General features: G+C 45.3%; 1 protein-coding gene across 1 annotated transcript in view; it reads left to right on the forward strand.

Annotated features, from left to right (window-relative positions):
- Window positions 1-25,307, forward strand: part of LOC138250329 (arylsulfatase D-like) — a 951,998-nt gene that overhangs the window by 230,750 nt on the left and 695,941 nt on the right. The window contains exon 2 of the mRNA XM_069205095.1: window positions 5,286-5,354. Within this exon, the coding sequence (XP_069061196.1) occupies window positions 5,332-5,354 (23 nt within the window). The 5' untranslated portion in view covers window positions 5,286-5,331. The remainder of the gene's footprint in view (window positions 1-5,285; window positions 5,355-25,307) is intronic.

Consider the following 25,307-nt stretch of genomic DNA (forward strand, 5'->3'; position numbering starts at 1 on the left):
GGTAGTCCAAAGACTGACATATTTTTATTTAGGTAGGATTTCCGCCTGCCTACGGGTGGAAATCTGACCCGGGCGGTTCCACCACCAGCACTGCCACACCAAGAAGACTCCACCCACCTTATTACGATACGTAATACGACGTGGCAGAGTCCTGTCGGTGGTGTGGTGCTGGAACACACCAGGATCCATCCCCTCCCAGATGACCACCTCGCCAGAAAAGGTAAGTTGATCATCTGAAAGGTGGGGGGGGTTGGAGGTGTTGGGTGCATGTGTGTGGTCTAGGTGCGTGTATGTGTGCGAATGGGGGTGTCTGGTGCATGTATGTGTGCGAATTGGGGTGTCTGAGGGCATAAATGTGTGCGAAGGGGAGTGTCTGGGTGTGTGTGTATGTGTGCAAATGGGGGAGTCTGTATGTGCGTGAATCGGGGTGTCCGGGTGTGTGAATGGATGCGGTGTCTGGGTGTGTGAATTGATTTGCGGTGTTTGGGTGTGTGCATGAATGTGGAGGGGGAGTGTGTGAATGGATGCAGTGGGGTTGTGCATGATTGCGGAGAGGGGTGTGTATGTGTGAGTGCAAGTGAGGGTGTGTGTATGGTTGTGTGTGGTTGGATGGGGAGGGTGCGTGGAAGTGGGGGATGCGTGCATGTGCGTGGAAGTGGGGGGAGGGTATTTGCATGTGCGTGGAGGTGGGGGAGTGGGTGTTTGCATGTGTGTGGACATGGGGGGTGAGGGTGCCGGCAACAGGAATGGAGATTCCTGTCACCGGGTGTATTACCGCCAGGGTTTTCATGGTGGTGTGACTGCCACGGAAAGCCTGGCGGTCTGCCAGGTCCTAATACCGCTGGCGGTCTCACGGCTGCCGCTGGGCCAAAGGTGCTCACCTCTGGCCAGTTGGTCCAACTGCCCTGGCGGTACTGGCAGCATTGTGGCAGTTTGGCTGCAACCAAACCGCCTATCTCATAATGCGGCGATCTTCACCGCCGGGTCCGCAATGGGGAGACCGCCAGCCTCGGAATGACTGCCATAGACTTCCGCTTACCGTGGGTGCGACTTTCCAATATGGTAAAACTACCAAACAGCCTTTCTATAGCTCGCAAAGTGTCCTGGCATGATCTTTCTCCTATCATGGTTCCTCCTTGGCTTCTAATTGAGCGCTACTTACTGTCCCCATACTCTTTGTTCTCAGCTCTGACTATGAACTCTTTGATTTACCTACTTCTTCTCATATTTTTTACGACACATTTTGAGCTTTTAAGCCCTTGGATAAGACCTTAATGCCTACACTATCTACGTCTTTGGTCATTTCCTTGTGGAATGATCCAAAACTATCCACTGATGTTTCCCCTGACATAGGTCCTGTTTGGGCCGTGAAAGTTATAAATGTGGTGTCTGATTTGATGGAAGATAATTTGCCCCTATGCTTCACTTTATTACAAACTAATTATTCCTTATCAAATATCGATTTCTATAATTTCCTAAAACTTAAAGCAAAAATGTCAAAGCTTGTCTCATTACTTCCTTCAATATTCTCCCCTTTTTACAACAATTGAGCAACAGTGGTCATGTAGCTTCGAAAGTATATACAATTTTGCAGCATGTGCTGCTGACTTCTACCTCACCAATAAAAAAAGCTGGTCAACATATCTTCAAACGTCGAACCTCTCTTTGATTTCTGATGAAAAATGGCTGAATATTTCCGCTAAATTTCTTAGTAATAAATTAAATCCCATGCTATTCCAGAGGCACTACTACACTGCACACTTTCTTTATTGGATGCCATCTGAAATGTTTAAATTACATCTTCTTGATTCTGACCTCTGTTGGTCTTGTAAGGATGCCACATTCACTCTCGATCATCTGTTCTTTTCTTGTAAATATCTTTCTAACTATTGGTCAGATGTTCAGGACCAACTTTGTAACATTTTTTATATTTTTCTCTCGTTATCTATTACTCCTATTATGGTAGGCCCACATGCTCCATTTCCTCCTTTAAATATGCCTGATGCTGATATGGGTCTGTTAGACCTTTTAAAGGTAGCAGTCAAGGGTATTTTGAATGGAAAGCTTTAAATGCTGCATTCCATACATGGTGGGCATGGGCTACTTACCTGAGGAACGTACATAAGAGCTTAGCTTGTTCTCCAAGGACACCTACCCCTTTGAAGTTAATCTAGCATACATTACATATTTTTATGGCCATAACATGATTTGTTATTTGTTTTATTTTTTTTTACTGGAAGTATCTATTTTGTTTTGAGGGTAATATAACCACATTGCCACCGCCTTCTCCTCCTCCTCTTCCTCCTTTTTCTTCTTCCTCCTACTTCTCCTCTTGTTTTTACGATAGGATGTACCTTTGAGACCCATATACAGTTGTTCTTTTATTTTTTTATACATATCTTATTTTGCTATATTGTTATGAAACTAGTGTCATCACATTTGATTAGTCATTTTACACTTTTGCATATATTTAGTTAAGTTTATCCGCAGTCTTAGTAGATGGCTGAGTTTATGTTCTCTTGTCGATACTTTTACGTTAATAACTCTTTTCTGGTGCTTTTTATATCCATGGTAGCTGTACTTTTTGTTGTTTACTGCTATGTGCGATATGTTATCATTACTGGGGTCTCACTTCATCATACCATACAAGTTAATTTTGTTTTGTCTGTTATTTCCCTTCTGTTCTGAAAATTAATACAATGTTTAGAAAAAAAAGAAAAGAAGTCCACTGGTGCCGGTGCCACCTAATGTTGGGATTGCTGAATACTTGAATGCTCTCTAGTTTTATTTCACCTTATTTCTCTTTCTTCCAGCAGCACTCTCCATGCCTCTTTATCTCACTCTTGAGGGTTTTGTCATCTCTGAATCCTCCCTTTGTCACTGTTTCCGCCTTCCTTTGCCTTCCACCCTTCGCTGCCTTTTTCGCTCTTGCTCTGGGTCAAAGTCTAATGATTAAGAATAAGCTGTGGTCCCCAAAGAGTGCTGGTGAGCCCCACTTGCAATCACCATTTCAAATTAAGCACAGAGGCTTGAGTAGATAGGTCCTTTCTCCTGGTGGGGGGTACTAGCTACAACTTACATACTTCTTTTCCCTGGAGCTTATGTGTAACTTGGCATAATTAAGAAGTATTCCATGTGAGTCTTGCCTCATTACTACAGAGGTATGTGGATTACTACACTAAACAACTTTATTAGCATTTATTTTCTTTACTATCACATAATAATCGGCATCAAATTGAAATACAGAGGACATGCACCACAACTAGAGTAGGCTATGTATATTTCACAGGATCGAGGAAGTAAATTTAATCCAAGTTACAAGCATACGTTTTAAGATTGTTGAATCCAATAACCTATTCATGCCAAAGTGCTTCAGCTCTGTGATAAAGTAAATATTGGCTCCGCCCGCCAGCTTACGATCCAGGTGGTAAGACTGCCAGGAGATCACCACCACCACCCTGATCATGGATCCCGACAGGCTGGTGGCTGTCGGAGTCGTGGTCAGCCACGATGATGCCCATGGGGGCACCGCTGTGCTGATCGCAACTCCACTTTGGATAGGCTGGTAAAAAGCCAGGGCTGGGAGGCACAGGGGGCAGCACTGCCCATGTCATAGGCAGTGCAGGGGCCCCCTGCCAGCACCGTTGTAAAGTGTACCGTCTGCAATGTAGACAAAGTACATTCCGAGGGTGATGGTGTGCACCGGCATTGGCCTTAGCTCCCTCAAGGGAGAACAGGCCAATGTCGCTGGACTGTTTCCATCAGGCTGACAGGCGAAAACGTCATAATACAATGTTTCCACTAGTCAGCCCAGTGGAAACATCATAGTACGTTGGGGGTGAGACTGTTGGCATGATGACAGCCTCACTCCCGCGGCTTTGGCGGTCCAACGGTCGGACTGCCAAAGTCATAATGAGGCCCTTAGTCATAATATCAGTTCTGAGTAGTAAGATCCTTAAAACACATTTAAATGAGAGTGGTACTTTCTGGGCAGCCAACTGTTCTTTGAGACACAGGGTAAACAGCATATTTCAAACATCTTTTCATCATAAATAGTCACACTTAAGGAGGTGCACTAGAAATCTTTTAAATTACTTTTTTAAGGACCAGACTCTACTTTCAAGTGCAAAGCACATGTATAGTTGTTAACTATAGAACCAAACAATGAAATTGCAATTATTAAACTAAATAACAAAAACAAATGCAACATGATTCATGGTTTCATTATGGGTTTGCAACAATCTGCTAAAAGCCCCATCTCCTTATCTTTAACTAAATTATCTCTAGCACATAATGAAGCCTGCCAGAGTGTTAAATCTTCTCACATTTCTTCACATACCTTAATATAACCAACAGGAATACTGTTCTGAGTTTCAGGGAGCTTAATGTGCTAGGCAGAAGATAGGCAGGCTGACTGCCTTAGCTGATGCCCCCCCACTCCTCCCTTACCGCCACCCCCACCCCCAGCCACCTCTGCAGACCTCCCACCTTCTGGAAGTACTTAATAGCATCTACCCAGGTATTTAATTATCACACCCTTATATATATTTTCTTTAGATTGTTTTGATAAATAACTATAAACATAAAGGTATTTTGTTGAATATTTATGAAAATAAAAATTCGCAATTAACTCAGATGCTCTTTTATCTAGTTCTCCGGTCAAAGGCACGGCCTTGTTGAATATTTTGAAGAAGGTCTCTGATTATGCGCATGGTGAAATAGATGGAAAAAAGCAATTTCTGAACTATCAAATAATGCGAAAGGCTGCATTGTGGTCTCCTCAAAGATAATAATGTTCACTGTAAAATGTATTCATGAAAAACATAATTACATACTATTGAACTCGAGTATATGAACATATGGCTACACAACGGATGCAATGAGATGCAAAAACAAGATAAAACATGAGGTTTACCTTATGTAGAAATGCCTCGCCTCGAAAGTCCTGCCTAAAAACATGATTGTGCAGCCACAAACCCAGTATTTCAACCATCTCATATCACACTTCTGTGTATTGTAAATTATGTGTATGACAGCTGTTTTTAGAATTTGAAAAATACCTTTTATTTTTGTCTCATTTCTTAGGGTTTTGGGTGGAACATTTTTGGCTATCTCTATGCCTATTTCTTGAATTTTCTAAATGCAGAATGAGTCCATTAACCCAAGTCTTGACCCTTTCCTACTGGGATTCAAAACTGCACTTAGCAGTTGGACCTGTATTATTTAACTCTAGATGTGATATCATGCTGAGGTTGTAACCAACCCATGTCTTATTTGTTTTACAGATTCTGAATTGTATTAAGCTTCTTAACAGAGTACCTAGACGCAAGCATGGGATTCTTAAAATGTAACTGGTAAGAAAAACATGATTCCAATAAATTGTTGCAGACCTATGTAAAACCTCCACAAACCTATTACAGAATCGAAGCAGATAATATATATATTATATAAAGCCTTTTTTTTTATCTTGCACTGCTTTCTCAACATCGACACCCGTCACCTCTAGCCACACTTCTAATTTTAAATCAGGAGCCCCAGCTCAATAGCTTTGATTACATTTTTCATTGTTTTTATCATACAAGGATAGGGAACAAATTCGTGTTTTGTGGCTTCTGGCTTTTACTATAGATGCCTACTCTGTAATTCTCTCGTTAGAGCACCACTGTTAATTGTAAAATGACAATATATGTAATTATGCTTTTCCTACAGTGAGTGATGTTGTAGGAAGTTGGCTCTGTATGCACTATTTCAAAGTAAGGAATAGTATGCACAGAGTCGAAGGGTTCCCCTTAGAGGTAAGATAGTGGCAAAAAGAGATAATTCTAATGCTCTATTTTGTGGTAGTGTGGTCGAGCAGTAGGCTTATCAGAGGAGTAGTGTTAAGCATTTGTTGTACACACACAGGCAATAAATGAGGAACACACACTCAGAGACAATTCCAGGCCAATAGGTTTTTGTATAGAAAAATACCTTTTCTTAGTTTATTTTAAGAACCACAGGTTCAAGATTTACAAGTAATACTTTAAATGAAAGTTACTTCACTTAGGAACTTTAGGAACTTTGAATTAGCAAAATAGCATATACAGTTTTCACATAAATGACATATAGCTATTTAAAAACTAGACAGTGCAATTTTCAACAGTTCCTGGGGAGGTAAGTTTTTGTTAGTTTCTGCAGGTAAGTAAACCACCTACAAGGTTCAAGTTTGGGTCCAAGATAGCCCATCGTTAGGGGTTCAGGGCAACCCCAAAGTTACCACACCAGCAGCTCAGGGCCGCTCAGGTGCAGAGGTCAAAGTGGTGCCCAAAACACGTAGGCTTAAATGGAGAAGGTGGTGCCCCAGTTCCAGTCTGCCAGCAGGTAAGTACCCGCGTCTTCGGAAGGCAGACCAGGGGGGTTTTGTAGGGCACCGGGGGGGACACAAGTCCACACAGAAAGTACACCCTCAGCGGCTAGGGGGCGGCCAGGTGCAGTGTGCAAACAAGCGTCGGGTTAGCAATAGGAATCAATGGGAGACCAAGGGGTCTCTTCAGCGATGCATGCAGGCAAGGGGGGGGCTCCTCGGGGTAGCGACCACCTGGGCAAGGGAGAGGGCCACCTGGGGGTCGCTCCTGCACTGGAGGTCGGATCCTTCAGGTCCTGGGGGCTGCGGGTGCAGTGTCTTTACCAGGCGTCGGGTCTTTGAAGCAGGCAGTCGCGGTCAGGGGGAACCTCGGGTTTCCCTCTGCAGGAGTCGCTGTGGGGGCTCAGGGGGGTCAACTGTGGTGTTTGTTCTCCACAAGTCGAGCCGGGGGCGTCGGGTGCAGAGTGCAAAGTCTCACGCTTCCGGCGGGAAACGTGTGTTGTTTCAAAGTTGCTTCTTTGTTGCAAAGTTGCAGTCTTTGGTGAACAGAGCCGCTGTCCTCTGGAGTTCTTGGTCCTTCTAGATGCAGGGTAGTCCACTGAGGCTTCAGAGGTTGCTGGACCCTGGGAACGCGTCATTGGAGCAGTGTCTTTAGAAGTGGGGAGACAGGCCGGTAGAGCTGGGGCCAAAGCAGTTGGTGTCTCCGTCTTCTCTGCAGGTTTTTCAGTTTAGCAGTCCTCTTCTTCTTAGGTTGCAGGAATCTACTTTCCGAGGTTCTGGGGAGCCCTTAAATACTAAATTTAAGGGTGTGTTTAGGCCTGGGGGGTTAGTAGCCAGTGGCTACTAGCCCTGAGGGTGGCTGCACCCTCTTAGTGCCTCCTCCCTGAGGGGAGGGGAGCACATTCCTATCCCTATTGGGAGAATCCTCCATCTGCAAGATGGAGGATTTCTAAAAGTCAGCGTCACCTCAGCTCAGGACACCTTAGGGGCTGTCCTGACTTGCAAGTGACTCCTCCTTGTTTTTCTCATTATCTCCTCCGGCCTTGCTGCAAAAGTGGGGCCGTGGCCGGAGGGGGCGGGCAACTCCACTAGCTGGAGTTCCCTGGGGTGCTGTAACAAAGGGGGTGAGCCTTTGAGGCTCACCGCCAGGTGTTACAGTTCCTGCAGGGGGAGGTGAGAAGCACCTCCACCCAGTACAGGCTTTGTTACTAGCCACAGAGTGACAAAGGCACTCTCCCCATGTGGCCAGCAACATGTCTGGTGTGTGGCAGGCTGCTAAAACCAGTCAGCCTACACGGGTAGTCGGTTAAGGTTTCAGGGGGCACCTCTAAGGTGCCCTCTGGGGTGTATGTTACAATAAAATGTACACTGACATCAGTGTGCATTTATTGTGCTGAGAAGTTTGATACCAAACTACCCAGTTTTCAGTGTAGCCATTATGGTGCTGTGGAGTTCGTGCATGACATACTCCCAGACTATATACTCTTATGGCTACCCTGCACTTACAATGTCTAAGGTTTGGCTTAGACACTGAGGGGCATAGTGCTCATGCACTTATGCCCTCACCTATGGTATAGTGCATCCTGCCTTAGGGCTGTAAGGCCTGCTAGAGGGGTGACTTATCTATACCTATTGGCAGTGTGAGGTTGGCATGGCACCCTGAGGGGAGTGCCATGTCGACTTAGTCTTTTTATCCCCACTAGCACACACAAGCTGGCAAGCAGTGTGTCTGTGCTGACTGAGGGGTCCCCAGGGTGGCATAAGACATGCTGCAGCCCTTAGAGACCTTCCCTGGCATCATGGCCCTTGGTACCAGGGGTACCAGTTACAAGGGACCTACCTGGATGCCAGGGTGTGCCAATTGTGGAAACAAAAGTACAGGTTAGGGAAAGAACACTGGTGCTGGGGCCTGGTTAGCAGGCCTCAGCACACTTTCAAATCATAACTTAGCATCAGTAAGGGCAAAAAGTCAGGGGGTAACCATGCCAAGGAGGCATTTCCTTACACCCCCCCACCCCCAAACGAAAGAGGATGAGACTAACCTTTCCCAAGAGAGTCTTCATTTTCTAAGTGGAAGAACCTGGAAAGGCCATCTGCATTGGCATGGGCAGTCCCAGGTCTGTGTTCCACTATAAAGTCCATTCCCTGTAGGGAGATGGACCACCTCAACAGTTTGGGATTTTCACCTTTCATTTGCATCAGCCATCTGAGAGGTCTGTGGTCAGTCTGAACTACAAAGTGAGTACCAAAGAGGTATGGTCTCAGCTTCTTCAGAGACCAAGCCACAGCAAAGGCCTCCCTCTCAATAGCACGCCAACGCTGCTCCCTGGGGAGTAACCTCCTGGTAATGAAAGCAAGAGGCTGGTCAAGGCCATCATCATTTGTTTGGGACAAAACTGCCCCTATCCCATGTTCAGAGGCATCAGTCTGCACAATGAACTGCTTGGAGTAATCTGGAGCTTTGAGAACTGGTGCTGTGCACATTGCTTGTTTCAGGTTGTCAAAGGCCTGTTGGCATTCTACAGTCCAGTTTACTTTCTTGGGCATTTTCTTGGAGGTAAGTTCTGTGAGGGCTGTCACTATGGATCCATATCCCTTCACAAACCTCCTGTAGTACCCAGTCAAGCCAAGGAATGCCCTGACTTGAGTCTGGGTTTTTGGAGCTGCCCAGGCCAGAATAGTCTGGATCTTATACTGGAGTGGCTGAACTTGGCCTCCACCTACAAGGTGTCCCAAGTAAACCACAGTTCCCTGCCCTATCTGGCATTTGGATGCCTTGACAGAGAGGCCTGCTGCTTGCAGAGTCTTTAAAACCTTCTTCAGGTGGACCAGGTATTCCTGCCAGCTGGAGCTAAAGACAGCAATATCATCAAGATAAGCTTTACTAAAGGACTCTAAGCCAGCAAGGACTTGATTCACCAACCTTTGGAAGGTGGCAGGTGCATTCTTTAAACCAAAGGGCATAACAGTAAACTGATAATGCCCATCAGGTGTGGAGAATGCTGTCTTTTCTTTTGCTCCTGGTGCCATTTTGATTTGCCAGTACCCTGCTGTTAAGTCAAAGGTACTTAAGTATTTGGCAGCACCTAGTTTGTCAATGAGTTCATCTGCTCTTGGAATGGGATGGGCATCTGTCTTGGTGACAGAATTAAGTCCTCTGTAGTCCACACAAAACCTCATCTCTCTCTTTCCTTCTTTGGTGTGAGGTTTGGGGACTAAGACCACTCGGCTAGTCCAGCTTGTGGACTTCCATTTTGATGCTTTCCTTAACTTGGTCAGACTGTCTGAATATTTTGTTTTTGACAGGCATGCTGTCTCCTGTGTCCACATCATGGGTGCACGGGTGTGTCTGACCAGGGGTTAGGGAAAAGAGCTCAGCAAACTGTTGCAGGACCTTCCTACAGTCAGATTGCTGTTGGCCAGATAGGGTGTCTGAATAGATCACTCCATCAACTGAGCCATCTTTAGGGTCTGTGGAGAGGAGATCAGGGAGAGGTTCACTCTCAGCTTCCTGGTCCTCATCTGTTACCATCAACAGATTCACATCTGCCCTGTCATGGAAGAGTTTGAGGCGGTTCACATGGATCACCCTCTTGGGGGTCCTGCTAGTGCCTATGTCTACCAGGTAGGTGACCTGACTCTTCTTTTCTAGCACTGGGTAACGACCACTCCATCTGTCCTGAAGTGCCCTGGGAACCACAGGCTCCAGAACCCAGACTTTCTGCCCTGGTTGAAATTCAACCATAGCAGCCTTTTTGTCATACCAAAACTACTGGAGCTGTTGGCTGCCCTCAAGGTTTTTACTTGCCTTTTCCATATACTCTGCCATTCTTGAACGTAGGCCTAGTACATAGTCCACTATATCTTGCTTAGGCTCATGAAGAGGTCTCTCTCAGCCTTCTTTCACAAGAGCTAGTGTTCCCCTTACAGGATGGCCAAACAGATGTTCAAAGGGGGAAAACCCTACTCCCTTCTGAGGCACCTCTCTGTAAGCGAAAAGCAGTCATGGCAAGAGGACATCCCATCTCCTTTTGAGTTTTTCAGGGAGCCCCATGATCATGCCTTTCAATGTCTTGTTAAACCTTTCAACAAGACCATTGGTTTGTGGATGGTATGGTGTGGTGAATTTGTATGTCACCCCACACTCAGTCCACATGTGTTTCAGGTATGCTGACATGAAGTTGGTACCTCTGTCAGACACCACCTCCTTAGGAAAACCCACTCTGGTAAAAATACCAATGAGTGCTTTGGCTACTGCAGGGGCAGTAGTCGACCTAAGGGGAATTGCTTAAGGGTACCTAGTAGCATGATCCACTACTACTAGTATGTATTGGTTCCCTGAGGCTGTGGGAGGTTCAAGTGGACCCACTATGTCCACACCCACTCTTTCAAAGGGGACCCCCACCACTGGAAGTGGAATGAGGGGGGCCTTTGGGTGCCCACCTGTCTTACCACTGGCTTGACAGGTGGCACAGGAGACACAAAACTCCTTGACCTTCTGGGACATGTTGGGCCAATAGAAGTGGTTGACTAATCTCTCCTACGTCTTGGTCTGTCCCAAATGCCCAGCAAGACGAACGTCATGAGCTAAGGTCAGATTGAACTCCCTAAACTCCTGAGGCACTACCACTCTCCTAGTGGCACCAGGTTTGGGATCTCTTGCCTCAGTGTAAAGGATTCCATCTTCCCAATAGACTCTATGTGTTCCTGTTATTTTTCATTGGACTCTTCAGCAGCTTGCTGCCTAAGGCCTTCAGGAGAGTGACAGGTTTCTTGCCCCTTACACAACTGTTCCCTTGAGGGTCCCCCTGGGCCTAGGAGCTCAACCTGATAAGGTTCTAACTCCATGGACTCAGTTCCCTCAGAGGGCTGAACTTCTTCCTGAGAAGAGAGGTTCTCTTTTTCTTGTTGTGTTGCAACTGGTTCCCCAGTTGTCTTTCCTTTTCTATTGGAGGGTTGGGTCCTTTGTCCAGGCTCCAACACCACTCTTTCAACCTGAGCCTTGCACTGTGCCCTTGTCTTGACACACACCAGTTCAGGGATACCCAGCATGGCTGCATGGATTTTGAGTTCTACTTCAGCCCATGCTGAGGACTCCGGGTCATTTCCAAGCAACAGTCTACAGGGATATTTGAGGAGACCACCACCTGTTTCAGGCCATTGACCCTTCCCCACTCTAAAGTTACCATAGCCATGGGATGTACTTTAGTCTGATTGTCAGCGTTGGTGACTGGATAAGTTTGTCCAGCCAGGTATTGACCAGGGGAAACCAGTTTCACTGTCACCATGGTGACACTGGCACCTGTATCCCTCAGGCCTTCTACACTTGTCCCATTAATCAAGAGTTGCTGCCTGTATTTTTGCATATTAGGGGGCCAGGCAGCCAGTGTGGCTAAATCCACCCCACCCTCAGAGACTAGTGTAGCTTCAGTGTGAACCCTGATTTGCTCTGGGCACACTGTTGATCCCACTTGGAGACTGGCCATTCCAGTGTTAGCTGGAGTAAAGTTAGAAGTGGAACCTTTCTTGGGACAGGCTTTGTCTCCAGTTTGGTGTCCTGGCTGATTACAGCTACGACACCAGGCCTTTTTGAGATCAAAGTTTTTACCCTTGTTCCCAAAATTGGATTGTGAAGAGGCTCTGGGCCCTCCCTCCTGAGCAGGTTTTTGGGGCGCTGTAGAAGACTCTTTACTATTTTTCCCTTTGGATGTCTCAACACTCTTCCTCTGGGGAGTCTTTGTGACCCCTTTCTTTTGGTCACCCCCTGTGGAAGTCTTGGTCACCCTAGCCTTGAACCAATGGTCCGCCTTCTTTCCCAATTCTTGGGGAGAAATTGGTCCTAGGTCTACCAGATGCTGTTGCAGTTTATCATTGAAACAATTACTTAGCAGGTGTTCTTTCACAAATAGATTGTACAGCCCATCATAATCATCTACATCACTGCCTTGAATCCAACCATCCAGTGTTTTTACTGAGTAGTCAACAAAATCAACCCAGGTCTGGCTCGAGGATTTTTGAGCCCCCTTAGACCTAATTCTATACTCCTCAGTGGAGAATCCAAAACCCTAAATCAGGGTAGCCTTCATGAGGTCATAGGATTCTGCATCTTTTCCAGAGAGTGTGAGGAGTCTATCCCTACACTTTCCAGTGAACATTTCCCAAAGGAGAGCACCCCAGTGAGATCTATTTACTTTTCTGGTTGCACAAGCCCTCTCAAAAGCTGTGAACCATTTGGTGATGTCATCACCATCTTCATATTTAGTTACAATCCCTTTAGGGATTTTCAACATGTCAGGAGAATCTCTGACCCTATTTATGTTGCTGTCACCACTGATGGGACCAAAACCCATCTCTTGTCTTTCCCTTTCTATGGCTAGGAGCTGTCTCTAAAGCCAATCTTTTGGCCATCCTGGCTAGCAGGAGGTCCTCTTCATTGAGGCTGTCCTCAATGATTCCAGAGTTGCTGGACTCTCCTGTGAGAGAACCAGTATCTCTGACTATCACATTTGGAACCAGGGCTTGAGGATCCCTGGTCTCCCTAACTAGGACTGGAGGTGGGCCTTCCTCCCCATCACTAGCTTCCTCCTCTGTGAGGTCATCCTCAGAGGGGTTGTTCTTGGCAAACTCTGCCAAAAGCTCCTGGAGCTGTAATTTGGTAGGGTTTGAACCAATTCTAATCTTTTCTATTTTGCAGAGAGACCTTAACTCTTTCATCCTAAGATTCAGGTAAGGGGGTGATGTCGAGTTCCATCACATTCTCATCTGCATTAGACATTATGGGGGTCATTCCTACCCTGGCGGTCTATGACCGCCAGGGCAGGTGACGGAGGAAGCACCGCCAACAGGCTGGCGGTGCTTCCGGGGGCATTCTGACCGCGGCAGTAAAGCCGCGGTCAGAAATGGGAAACCGGCGGTGTCCCGCCGGTTTCCCGCTGCCCCAGGGAATCCTCCACGGCGGCGCTGCTTGCAGCACCGCCATGGGGATTCTGACCCCCTTACCGCCAGGAACAGGATGGTGGTAACGGGTGTCGTGGGGCCCCTGGGGGCCCCTACACTGCCCATGCCACTGGCATGGGCAGTGCAGGGGCCCCTTCATAGGGCCCCACCATGATTTTCAGTGTCTGCCTAGCAGACACTGAAAATCGCGACGGGTGCCACTGCACCCGTCGCACTCCAGCAACTCTGCCGGCTCCATCCGGAGCCGGCTTCATCGTTGCTGGGTCTTTCCCGCTGGGCCGGCGGGCGGCCTTTTGGCGGTCGCCCGCCGGCCCAGCGGGAAAGCCAGAATGGCCGCTGCGGTCTTTTGACTGCGGTGCGGTCATTCGGCGGTAACCGCATGGCGGGCGGCGACCGCCGCCCGCCGCGGTTGGAATCACCGCCTATGTTTCTAAAAGTTGGAATACTTTTTTAAGAATCTAAAACTATCTCTAGAACTTAATTCAAACTTTTACAAAACTTTTAAACTCTAAAAGAAATGCTAACAGGGACTAACACAAGGCCCTAGCAGGACTTTTAAAAATTTAGAAAAATAGCTCAAATTTCAAAAATCAGTTTCTAATGACAATTTTTGGAATTTTGTTGTGTGATCAGGAATTGGCTGAGTAGTCCAGCAAATGCAAAGTCTTGTATCCCACTGCTGATCCACCAATGTAGGAAGTTGGCTCTGTATGCACTATTTCAAAGTAAGGAATAGTATGCACAGAGTCCAAGGGTTCCACTTAGAGGTAAGATAGTGGCAAAAAGAGATAATTCTAATGCTCTATTTTGTGGTAGTGTGGTCGAGCAGTAGGCTTATCAGAGGAGTAGTGTTAAGCATTTGTTGTACACACACAGGCAATAAATCAGGAACACACACTCAGAGACAATTCCAGGCCAATAGGTTTTTGTATAGAAAAATATATTTTCTTAGTTTATTTTAAGAACCACAGGTTCAAGATTTACAAGTAATACTTTAAATGAAAGTTACTTCACTTAGGAACTTTAGGAACTTTGAATTAGCAAAATAGCATATACAGTTTTCACATAAATGACATATAGCTATTTTAAAACTAGACACTGCAATTTTCAACAGTTCCTGGGGGAGGTAAGTGTTTGTTAGTTTTTGCAGGTAAGTAAACCACCTACAAGGTTCAAGTTTGGGTCCAAGATAGCCCACTGTTGGGGGATCAGGGCAACCCCAAAGTTACCACACCAGCGGCTCAGGGCCAGTCAGGTGCAGAGGTCAAAGTGGTGCCCAAAACGCGTAGGCTTCAATGGAGAAGGGGGTGCCCCGGTTCCAGTCTGCCAGCAGTTAAGTACCCGCGTCTTCAGAGGGCAGACCAGGGGGGTTTTGTAGGGTACCGGGGGGGACACAAGTCCACACAGAAAGTACACCCTCAGCGGCTAGGGGGCGGCCGGGTGCAGTGTGCAAACAAGCGTCGGGTTTGCAATAAGAATCAATGGGAGACCAAGGGGTCTCTTCAGCAATGCAGGCAGGCAAGGGGGCGGTTCCTTGGGGTAGCTACCAACTGGGCAAGGGAGAGGGCCATCTGGGGGTCACTCCTGCACTGAAGGTCGGATCCTTCAGGTCCTGGGGGCTGCGGGTGCAGTGTCTTTACCAGCCGTTGGGTATTTGAAGCAGGCAGTCGCGGTCAGGGGGAGCCTCGGGTTTCCTTCTGCAGGCGTCACTGTGGGAGCTCATGGGGGTCAACTCTGGCTACTCATGGTCTCGTAGTCACCGGGGAGTCCTCCCTGTGGTGTTTGTTCTCCACAAGTCAAGCCGGGGGCGTCGGGTGCAGAGTGCAAAGTCTCACACTTCCGGCGGGAAACGTGTGTTGTTTCAAAGTTGCTTCTTTGTTGCAAAGTTGCAGTCTTTGGTGAACAGAGCCGCTGTCCTCGGGAGTTCTTGGTCCTTCTAGATGCAGGGTAGTCCTCTGAGGCTTCAGAGGTTGCTGGACCCTGGGAACGCGTTGCTGGAGAAGTGTCTTTAGAAGTGAGGAGACAGGCCGGTAGAGCTGGGGCCAAAGCAGTTGGTGTCTCTGTCTTCTCTGCAGGTTTTTCAGTTCAGCAGTCCTCTTCTTCTTAGGTTGCAGGAATCTACTTTCCTAGGTTCTGGGGAGCCCTTAAATACTAAATTTAAGGGTGTGTTTAGGTCTGGGGGTTAGTAGCCAATGGCTACAAGCCTTGAGGGTGGCTACACCCTCTTTGTGCCTCCTCCCTGAGGGGAGGGGGCACATTCCTATCCCTATTGGGGGAATGCTCCATCTGCAAGATGGAGGATTTCTAAAAGTCAGAGTCACCTCAGCTCAGGACACCTTAGGGGCTGTCCTGACTGGCCAGTGACTCCTCTTTGTTTTTCTCATTATCTCCTCCGGCATTGCCGCCAAAAGTGGGGCCGTGGCCGGAGGGGGCGGGCAACTCCACTAGCTGGAGTGCCATGGGGTGCAGTAACAAAGGGGGTGAGCCATTGAGGCTCACCGCCAGGTGTTACAGTTCCTGCAGGGGGAGGTGAGAAGCACCTCCACCCATTACAGGCTTTGTTACTAGCCACAGAGTGACAAAGGCACTCTCCCCATGTGGCCAGCAACATGTCTGGTGTGTGGCAGGCTGCTAAAACCAGTCAGCCTACACGGGTAGTCGGTTAAGGTTTCAGGGGGCACCTCTAAGGTGCCCTCTGGGGTGTATGTTACAATAAAATGTACACTGGCATCAGTGTGCATTTATTGTGCTAAGAAGTTTGATACCAAACTACCCAGTTTTCAGTGTAGCCATTATGGTGCTGTGGAGTTCGTGCATGACAGACTCCCAGACCATATACTCTTATGGCTACCCTGCACTTACAATGTCTAAGGTTTGGCTTAGACACTGTAGGGGCATAGTGCTCATGCACTTATGCACTCACCTATGGTATAGTGCACCCTGCATTAGGGCTGTAAGGCCTGCTAGAGGGGTGACTTATCTATACCTGTAGGCAGTGTGAGGTTGGCATGGCACCCTGAGGGGAGTGCCATGTCGACTTAGTCTTTTTATCCCCACTAGCACACACAAGCTGGCAAGCAGTGTGTCTGTGCTGAGTGAGGGGTCCCCAGGGTGGCATAAGACATGCTGCAGCCCTTAGAGACCTTCCCTGGCATCAGGGCCAGGGGTACCAGTTACAAGGGACTTACCTGGATGCCAGGGTGTGCCAATTCTGGAAAAAAAAGTACAGGTTAGGGAAAGAACACTGGTGCTGGGGCCTGGTTAGCAGGCCTCAGCACACTTTCAAATCATAACTTAGCATCAGCAAAGGCAAAAAGTCGGGGGGTAACCATGCCAAGGAGGCATTTCCTTACAGATGTGCAACAATTTGCCTGATTTTCCACACAATTAAAAGGAAGAGAATGTTTCATCGTTCAGCATTGCTCGAAGCATATAAGTGCCCAGTCATCAATATTTTAGCAATAAAGTTGGATCACAAGCAGTGTACTGTCAAGTGATGCTAGAGGACTCATTTCAGCAGCTCAGTGTAAATGACGACTGGTCCATGGTTAAAATGTAGAAAGCTACCCACAAATAATTTTACAATTATTTGCTGGCCAGCACTTCCTGAGAAAAGCCATTCTATCTTCTAGCGAACAAACACCTGACAGGCTTTTTGTCTTTTGGGTCTTATATTCCAGTTGAGTTCAACTTCTTAACTTTATTTTGTTTGGCTTTAGTCAAGACCTTTTAATTTTGCAAAAATTATATATATAATAATATGCGTACTTATATGGGCTTTCAGACAGCCCTCTTCTATTGGTCGGTTGCGTCATTCATATTTTTTTCCACGCACTACAGCATACTGCATGGGGCAATAGATCAGTCCACTTTGTCACTGGCAAACTTCACTGTTAGTGACAACATGACACCCTTCCACAATAAGCACATCCACACACAAAGTAGCTGCCCTCAGTGCCAAGTCATTAATGTAATGTGGGCTTTTTGAGTCCAAAAATATTTTTTCTTTTTGGCAAATATTTTTTTTAATTGATGAGGACCCAGCATCTGTCCCAACAAAAGAGGTTTACAATAAGTATGACTAAACAAAACAAGCAGTGAAAAGGGCCTACTGGCTTTGTCATTGCTTGTTTTTAGGTCTGGCATTACTCAAAATCTTTACTCTGCAAAAGCATAGATATTCAGCAGTTATAGTTAGAGTTCTTTCAAGTAACTATAACCTGAGCCCTAAGGTAACTATAACTCGCGCCCCCGCCATGCACAGCTTTTTCTTCAATAATTTGGAGTAATTTAGGGTAATTTACTCTGGATATTATCAGATATATATATATATATATATATATATATATATATATATATATATGATTTTTTTTTATTTTATATATATATATATATATATATAGATGCATGTTTGAATGCTTTGCTTTTTACAGCTAAGAAAATATTCTAACAAGAATTATTACAGTACAAAATCTTCTCCTCCTATAGTTTGTCGTAACAAGTAACCCACACCAAAAACCGTTACTACAAAGGTAACCTGTAATATTTAATGTAGCAAAATACCTATCTGTAGGTTTTAATACAGTGAAGAAAAAACAACATACCCTTAAATTCCTATTGACTTTAACATGTACTGTTCACAGTCAATATGTTTGGCCTAATATGTATATCTAACTTTTCATAATAAACTGATCAGACCTATGGCACTGGAAATGTTTCTCCTAGTGAATCAGTCAGGCTCTTATCATTGCCTTCTTACCATAACCAGCTGGGGGCATCCTGTACTGAGCCTGAGCATTCCTACAAGGCAAACATCAGGCATACACTTATAAAAAATACTTAGTATACAAAATTACATTTTGGAAAGCAAAATACTGACTCTCTGAAGAGGGCCAAACGAGGATTCTGACAGTGCAAATCTTCTTTACCTACGGTTTGTCAGAGCACTAAAACCCTTGCCTACTATGATAATCTATGAGATTCCTAGTAAAATAAACATCTTTAGGTTTTAATACAGACTAATGACAATCTACCCTTAAATGCCTATTGATATATGCGTTTCACAATTGAAATGTCAGGCCTACCGCCTTTCTCATTACTTTTCAATAAGAATTACGATAGTGTAAATTGTCAATCGCCATGGTTTGTTCTTGAGGGTTACCAATACCAAAGTCCTTGCCTACTAACTAATCTGCAAGATTCCATTTAACAAAATACGTGTCTATAGGTTTTAGCACAGTGTAATAATAACCCACCCTTAAATTCCTATTGCCTTTAACAAATGATTCTCACAATAAGTAAATAAGGTTGACTTGCTTTGTTATAATTTTTCATTATAAATAGATCATACCTAAAGAATCCTACATGCCATTTTCCAGTGAAACAATAAGGCCTATCACCTTAAGAAATGGCTTGACACTGTATACAACCCAGGACTACTGAATTGTACAAAAACAGGCAACCATCAGGCATATATTTATAAAATTGCAAAAGTCTATTATCTTTAACACATGTTTTTCACAGTAAGCAGGTCAGGCCTACAGTCTTTATAACAACATTTCCTAATAAACATCAAATGTGACTTTTCTCAATGAAACCTTTGTCCCTGAACACTGGGTTTACACTTTACCCAAAACCTGGCATAATTAAGGGCACATAAACTGGCAACCATCACACATTCAGTTAGAAAATTACAAATGTATAGAACAGTGCGGGTTGGCAAACAATATACAACTCCTTTCAGCCAGTCCTAACAAAAAGAATCACTATGAAAACCAGAGTAGAGTCAGAGTGGTTGGCCAATTCCACAACCCTTGCCTACCATAGGAATCTACGAGATTACATGTAACAAAATACCTGTCTATTTCCTGGTACACAATGTGATACAAAACAACTGTTAACGGACTGATTGGTTTAACATATTGTTTTCACAATTAATAAGTAAGATCAACTGCATTTGTCATAAGGTTCCATAATAAGCAGACCAGACTTATAGCATCCAACATACCATTTGCAGTGCACCAAACATGCATATATCTTATTACCATGACCAATGTGGGTCTACAGTTTTGAGTATATGCCTGTCCACATGGCAACCTCAGACAGACAGTCATAAAATTAGAAGGGTGTACAAAATTAGAGGTGGCTAAACAAATTACTATCTCGCCTAAGGCAGCCTAACAAGGATTTCCACAGTCAAACCTTCTACAGCCACAGCTTGTCACACTGGGTGACCATCACCAAAACCGTTAATTACTACTCTAATCTGTGAGATTCCATGTAACAAAATACCTATCTGTATGCTTTAATATAGAGTAATAACAATCCACATTTATTGACTTTAACATATGGTTTTCACAATAAATAAGTCAGGCCTAGTGCCCTTATCTTAGGATTTCATAATAAACAGATCGGACCAATAACCTTGAACATTTGCGTGCCACCATAACTAACTCAGGTCTGCTGTATCAAGTATAAATTTTGCCACAAGCCAAAAAGTGCAATGCAAGAAGTATTTTTAGTGGAAGTCCAAAAACTTGCTTAATCAAATCCTGTACCAAGGGGAACCAACATGTGGATGCATTTTATTCATTTAAGTAACTTATCAGAGTTTTTAAACCAGGTGGGAGAAGCAACACCAGGGTGCAAGCAACACAGGGAGGTGGGTGGAGCGGAAGCATGGGCGTGCAGGTGGGAGGATCAACAGGCAAAAGAAAGCAATGTGGAGCTGGCAGGGAGAAAGCATGCAGGGGTGGGATAAAAGCATACATGCGAGAAAGAGGAACACAGAGCACAGTGGAGGGATAGAAGCATGCAAGGAAGACAGCGGAAGAACACATGCACTCTTTTAGAGTTCTTAAACAAAAAGAAAACAGTTGTACCTGAAAAAAGTATGCAGTGAAAGGACATAGTAACATATCCATGCCCCTGGAGCAGGGCAAAAATAAGAAGCCTACACACCTGACGAGAAAGCGGGCTGTAAGGCCACTCTGCGATAACAATATGTCTAGCAACACAGTCTTGGGCAAGACCTAAAAATGCCAACAACAAATAAAATGGGTATACCATAAAGCTCAATCTTCTGTGCTGTACTGCATTGTATTAGTAGCATGAGGTCTCTGACATAGAGCTACAGCTGTCTGTAGTTGAGACCTAAAAAGGAGTGTATAGTGAGGGGCTATGGAGAGCTTATTAGCCTCTTTATGTGAGCTGACCGTTTGAATGGGGAATAATTAAGCAAGGTTGCCTATACAAAGAGTTACTCTTTTTAGATTTTGCTGAAGATAGCTACACTAGTTTGCTGGGGATCATGTCATAAAAATAAAAATTATATAATGACCGGGGGTTAGGGACTACATGTTTCGTCCCAACATCAGCAACCCCAGTTGCAATCAGAGCAGAAACAGCAGAGGCTAGACTAGTGGTCTCAGGCCAACACAACAGGGTCCATAGGAGCAATAACAGGAGGGTCAAGTGGAGCAATCACAGCTACCACTAAAGAAGAGTCAAAAGCAGTGACAAAAGCTGTCATCAGAGGAAGTACAACAACAGCCAGCTGCAATTGTGGTAATGACCATCGCATGTATTACAGTGCAGCCGTAGCAGGAACAACAGTGGTGACAATAGCTTGTACCACAAAATGCCCCTGAGCAGCAGCAAAAGGGGCCTTAGCAAAAGCAGCAACTGCAGCCCCCACCACAGTGCAGGGGCCATAGTAGAGACAGAAGCTTCCACTACAGTATTAATCTAGGCCAGGAGCAGCGTATGCATCTCAGCTGCCACCAAACAGAGTCGACAACAGCAGTCACAGCAATGATCACAGATTCCATCACAGCACAGACCACAGCAGTGACAACAGCTACCACTGCAGCAGGACAACAGCATCAACAGCACTTATCAGGAAGGCAAGAAAAACATGAGTGATCACAGCTGTAGCCACAGAAAAGACCACAGCTGCTACAAGAGCAATAGACAACTACTGCCTGAGCAGCAGGGAAAACACCAGGAGCAACAGTGACCAGCATAGCAGGACCTGCCACAATGAGAGGGTCATCATCAGGAACAAGCTGTAACCACAGCAGGGACTAGAATAGGAATCACATCAGCCACCAGCGCAGGGATAACAGAAGCAAAAAAAAGTGACATGACAGTAGTGACCAAAGAAGTGACCAAAGATGCTGCAACAGCAGTGCTCTACACCAGATCACAAAAGCTACCATCAGGGCAGGAACATTCTCATTTGCTTCCAGAAAGGCATGGTCCCACAGCATTGACCACTGTTGGAATGACATAAAAGACTACAGCTGCTACTAAAGCAGACACAAGCAGAGCAACAGCAGGTGCTACAATATCAGGGGCCACAGCTACAACAGGAGTTACCAAAGTAGCGACAACAATGTGACTTTCCAAAGTAGTGACAACATCAGGTACTACAGCAGCAAGAACAGCTGCATCACAACAAGGACAACAGCAGCACCAACAACAACCAGAACAACAGGGACAACAGCATTGCTCAAAATGGTAACCACAGAATTGGCAATAAATGCACCTGCAACAACAGCAAGCACCCCAGCACAGACAGCAGCTATCAACACAGCATGGAAAACAACTTCACAAATAGCTGCCAGCAAGTAGAGGCAATTGAAGTGATGAGTCCTGTGTTTGAAAGTCTCACTAATGGATGTTACTCTTGGCCACGTTCAAGTCTAATTTTTCTACTCACTGTGCCACTACAGGCAGGGACCAGCGACATGGAAATTAGCCATGATTCTGCACCAATAAGAACAGTGCAGCCTCAACTACGAAGCTATATGTCCTCAGAACTGAAGGGCGGGCTCCCAAAACTTGCTACTCATTTGGGGCTTTTCATATTTTCAGTACGTCAAAAGGCACCCTAGCAAACTGAAATAAGGAGGAAGGGACAGGTTAGAATTCTAGCAGCAGTAAGGGGAATTTTTAATACGTCCTCTACATGACTCTGTAGTGACCATACATTCAAACACAGCATTCCACTGTTACTATTTGAATTCACTACTCTAGCTCATTATTCCAGATATTTATTACATTGTGGTGCACCTTCAAACTTTTCATTAGGTCATATGTGAAGCTATCAGTAAAAGCTCTGAAGTATACAAAAAAGTGATGGATGGGCTGCTTCACTTAATCTCAGCCACGTGTGTTCACTTGGGTCGTATCCCAGTCCAACGTTATTTTGCACAGACAGATCATCTCTAAACATACGTAACGGAACAGATCACATTGGCTGTAGTCGTTGGTGGTCCCAAAAACTTTAAAGGCAAGCTTGGCTCAAAAACTGCTACTTGACTATATGTAACATAGGTGCGCTATAGAAATGGGGGTAGCATAACAAAACCAGTGTGGAATTCAGCTGGAAATGGGGCAGATGTGCGGATTGTCTCTGTGCATTACACAGTATGTGTGCATTTTCTCTGATTAGCATAACCTTTATCACGGAAATTGATACTAATTAAGAATATCTATCTATAGAGCGACACTTTCTCGGTTTTATTGCATGTGCATGTTTTGGTGGGTTAGAAAATAAAGCAAAGCTAAAGACCACTGATGTGTCTGAGTCAACATCACGAGTCATCACCTTCATGATTAACATGTTGCCTCATTTGCTGCTCCTGCTACTTTCTTGCACTATTACCGTTGTCAGAAGCTGCAGTGAAATGCTCTCAAAATGTTGAAGGACCTCCAGTGCTACCTTTGCAGTGGACAAAATGGCTGATTTTGTATCACTATGGCCACCACCCTTATTGGATATAAATAAACATGGTATTACAGCTTCTCTACAGGTTGGCTATTGCTGGTGGTTTAGAATGTATTCTAGTCTTCTTTTCGTTGTGAGCCAAGGTAGTGTCAGCCTTAACCTTAGACATCACAATCCCAACTCTAATGGGACTGCTAGTTGAACTCCCCGTAGAGGACACCAGTGACATTGCTATCTTCTTGAGGAAACTGGTTTTATCAAATCTCAGGAAAATGGTGGTCCTTTCTCCCCTCAAAAGAAAGTGTACTGTCAAGATTCTTTAATGCCTGATGCCAATCTCGGAAGCCCCCTTTCTGACTGGAATTGGTTCTTAATAACCAGAGATTTAAAGTTGCGACAGGTGAACATACCAGAGGTTGAATTTAAGTACAGACCGAGGATAACTATTAGCAGTCGGAAAGTAACACAATATAGCTAGTTTGTTGACTGTGCTCTGAACTACAAAGCTGGTTGGTGTGTCCTTTATGCACCAGGTGGAACAAAGAGAAAAAACAGCACAGTATTTACCATACCATACCATACCACAGTCCTGTACCATCTGCAGATGGGAAAAGACAGATGGGTTAGGGAAGAAGAAGAGCTAAAAACATGCAAGGATGTAGTTCATCAGGCACTAACATTCCTATGAGAGGTGATGTAGTCTAAGGTTTAGTAGAATTCCTTGTGTCACAAAGGTCATCACAATGTGACAGTTTATGCCTTATATTAACCAAAGTATTAATAGTAAAATGTAGAAGGTACACTGGCACACAATTGAAATGTGCATTTCTTTGCATCACAGAGTTTGATTTAGGTGGTATTTGAATTAAATCACAAATAAGAAGGATTAAACTGATGTTATAATGTAATTTAGACTCTCAACTAAGAGTACTTATTGAAACAATATTGGATTTGTAATGATAAATGAAATTAAAATGCATGCAAGAATGGGAGAAATGCACTTCTCTGTTGTACTTAATGAAATGCATTAACAAAGCTTTTTCGATTAAAATGAAATATATTATTCGTATTAAAGAAGCGTTATTAATGTTGAATTCATGTTTGTATAATACATAATAGCAAAAACATATTGCTTGAATGTAATGTCTTACAATAAACATGAAATGTAAAATCCCTAGCATAGGGAACCTAATCTCTAACATAATGAGAGCTAGGTGTGATAAACCTAATCCGCCAGTACCATGTCCATGAGAAGCGCCCCCACCCCTAGTTACCTTGGAATGAGATCTCTAGGTCAGACTCTGTGGTGACTCAAAGGCTGATTTCTGCAGCCAGGTGAAGTGCAGTGTAGATGGCATCTGGAAGGAATCCCTCTGATAACATTGTCTGTGTGAGATGTATTTATACAGATAATGTAGAACCCCTGACGCAGGTATGTTCCCAAACAATTGATAATGAGGCAGAATTGTGGCTGCAATTATGTTAACAATCCCCAACAAGTGTGCATTATGTTCCTGTCACACGTAAGTGAGAAAGGGATATGATGTGAATACCTACGTACATCACTTGATTATGACACTAAGGGGCTCATTCTGAGCCCGGCGGGCGGCGGGAGCCGCCCGCATGGAGGGAGCCGCCAAATGACCGCACCGCGGTCAAAAGACCACGGCGGCCATTCAGACATTTCCTCTGGGCCGGCGGGCGCTCTCCAAAAGAGCGCCCGCCAGCCCAGAGGAAATGCCCCTGCAACGAGGACGCCGGCTCAGAATTGTGCCGGCGTAGTTGCAGGGGTGCGACGGGTGCAGTTTGCACCCGTCGCGTATTTCAGTGTCTGCATTGCAGACACACACTGAAATACACAGTGGGGCCCCCAGGGGCCCCGCGGCACCCCCTACCGCCATCCTGTTCCTGGCGGGAGACCCGCCAGGAACAGGATGGCGGTAGGGGGTGTCAGAATCCCCATGGCTGCGGAGCCCGCTCCGCAGCCATGGAGGATTCCCCCGAGCAGCGGGAAGTCGGCGGGAGACCGCCGACTTTCCGCTTCTGACCGCGGCTGAACCGCCGCGGTCAGAATGCTCGTGGGAGCACCGCCAGCCTGTTGGCCGTGCTCCCGTGGTCGGTGGCCCTGGTGGCCACCGGCCGCCAGGGTCAGAATGACCCCCTAATAGTGATGCCTTCACAGATGACACTGATAATGCAAATCAAATCATTTTTATAACTATAAACAATGGCAGCCATCTTAAAAGAAGTAACAAAATAAATAGACTAAAACAG

The sequence above is a fragment of the Pleurodeles waltl genome, chromosome 8, assembly GCF_031143425.1.
Source record: "Pleurodeles waltl isolate 20211129_DDA chromosome 8, aPleWal1.hap1.20221129, whole genome shotgun sequence".
Lineage (NCBI taxonomy): Eukaryota > Metazoa > Chordata > Amphibia > Caudata > Salamandridae > Pleurodeles > Pleurodeles waltl.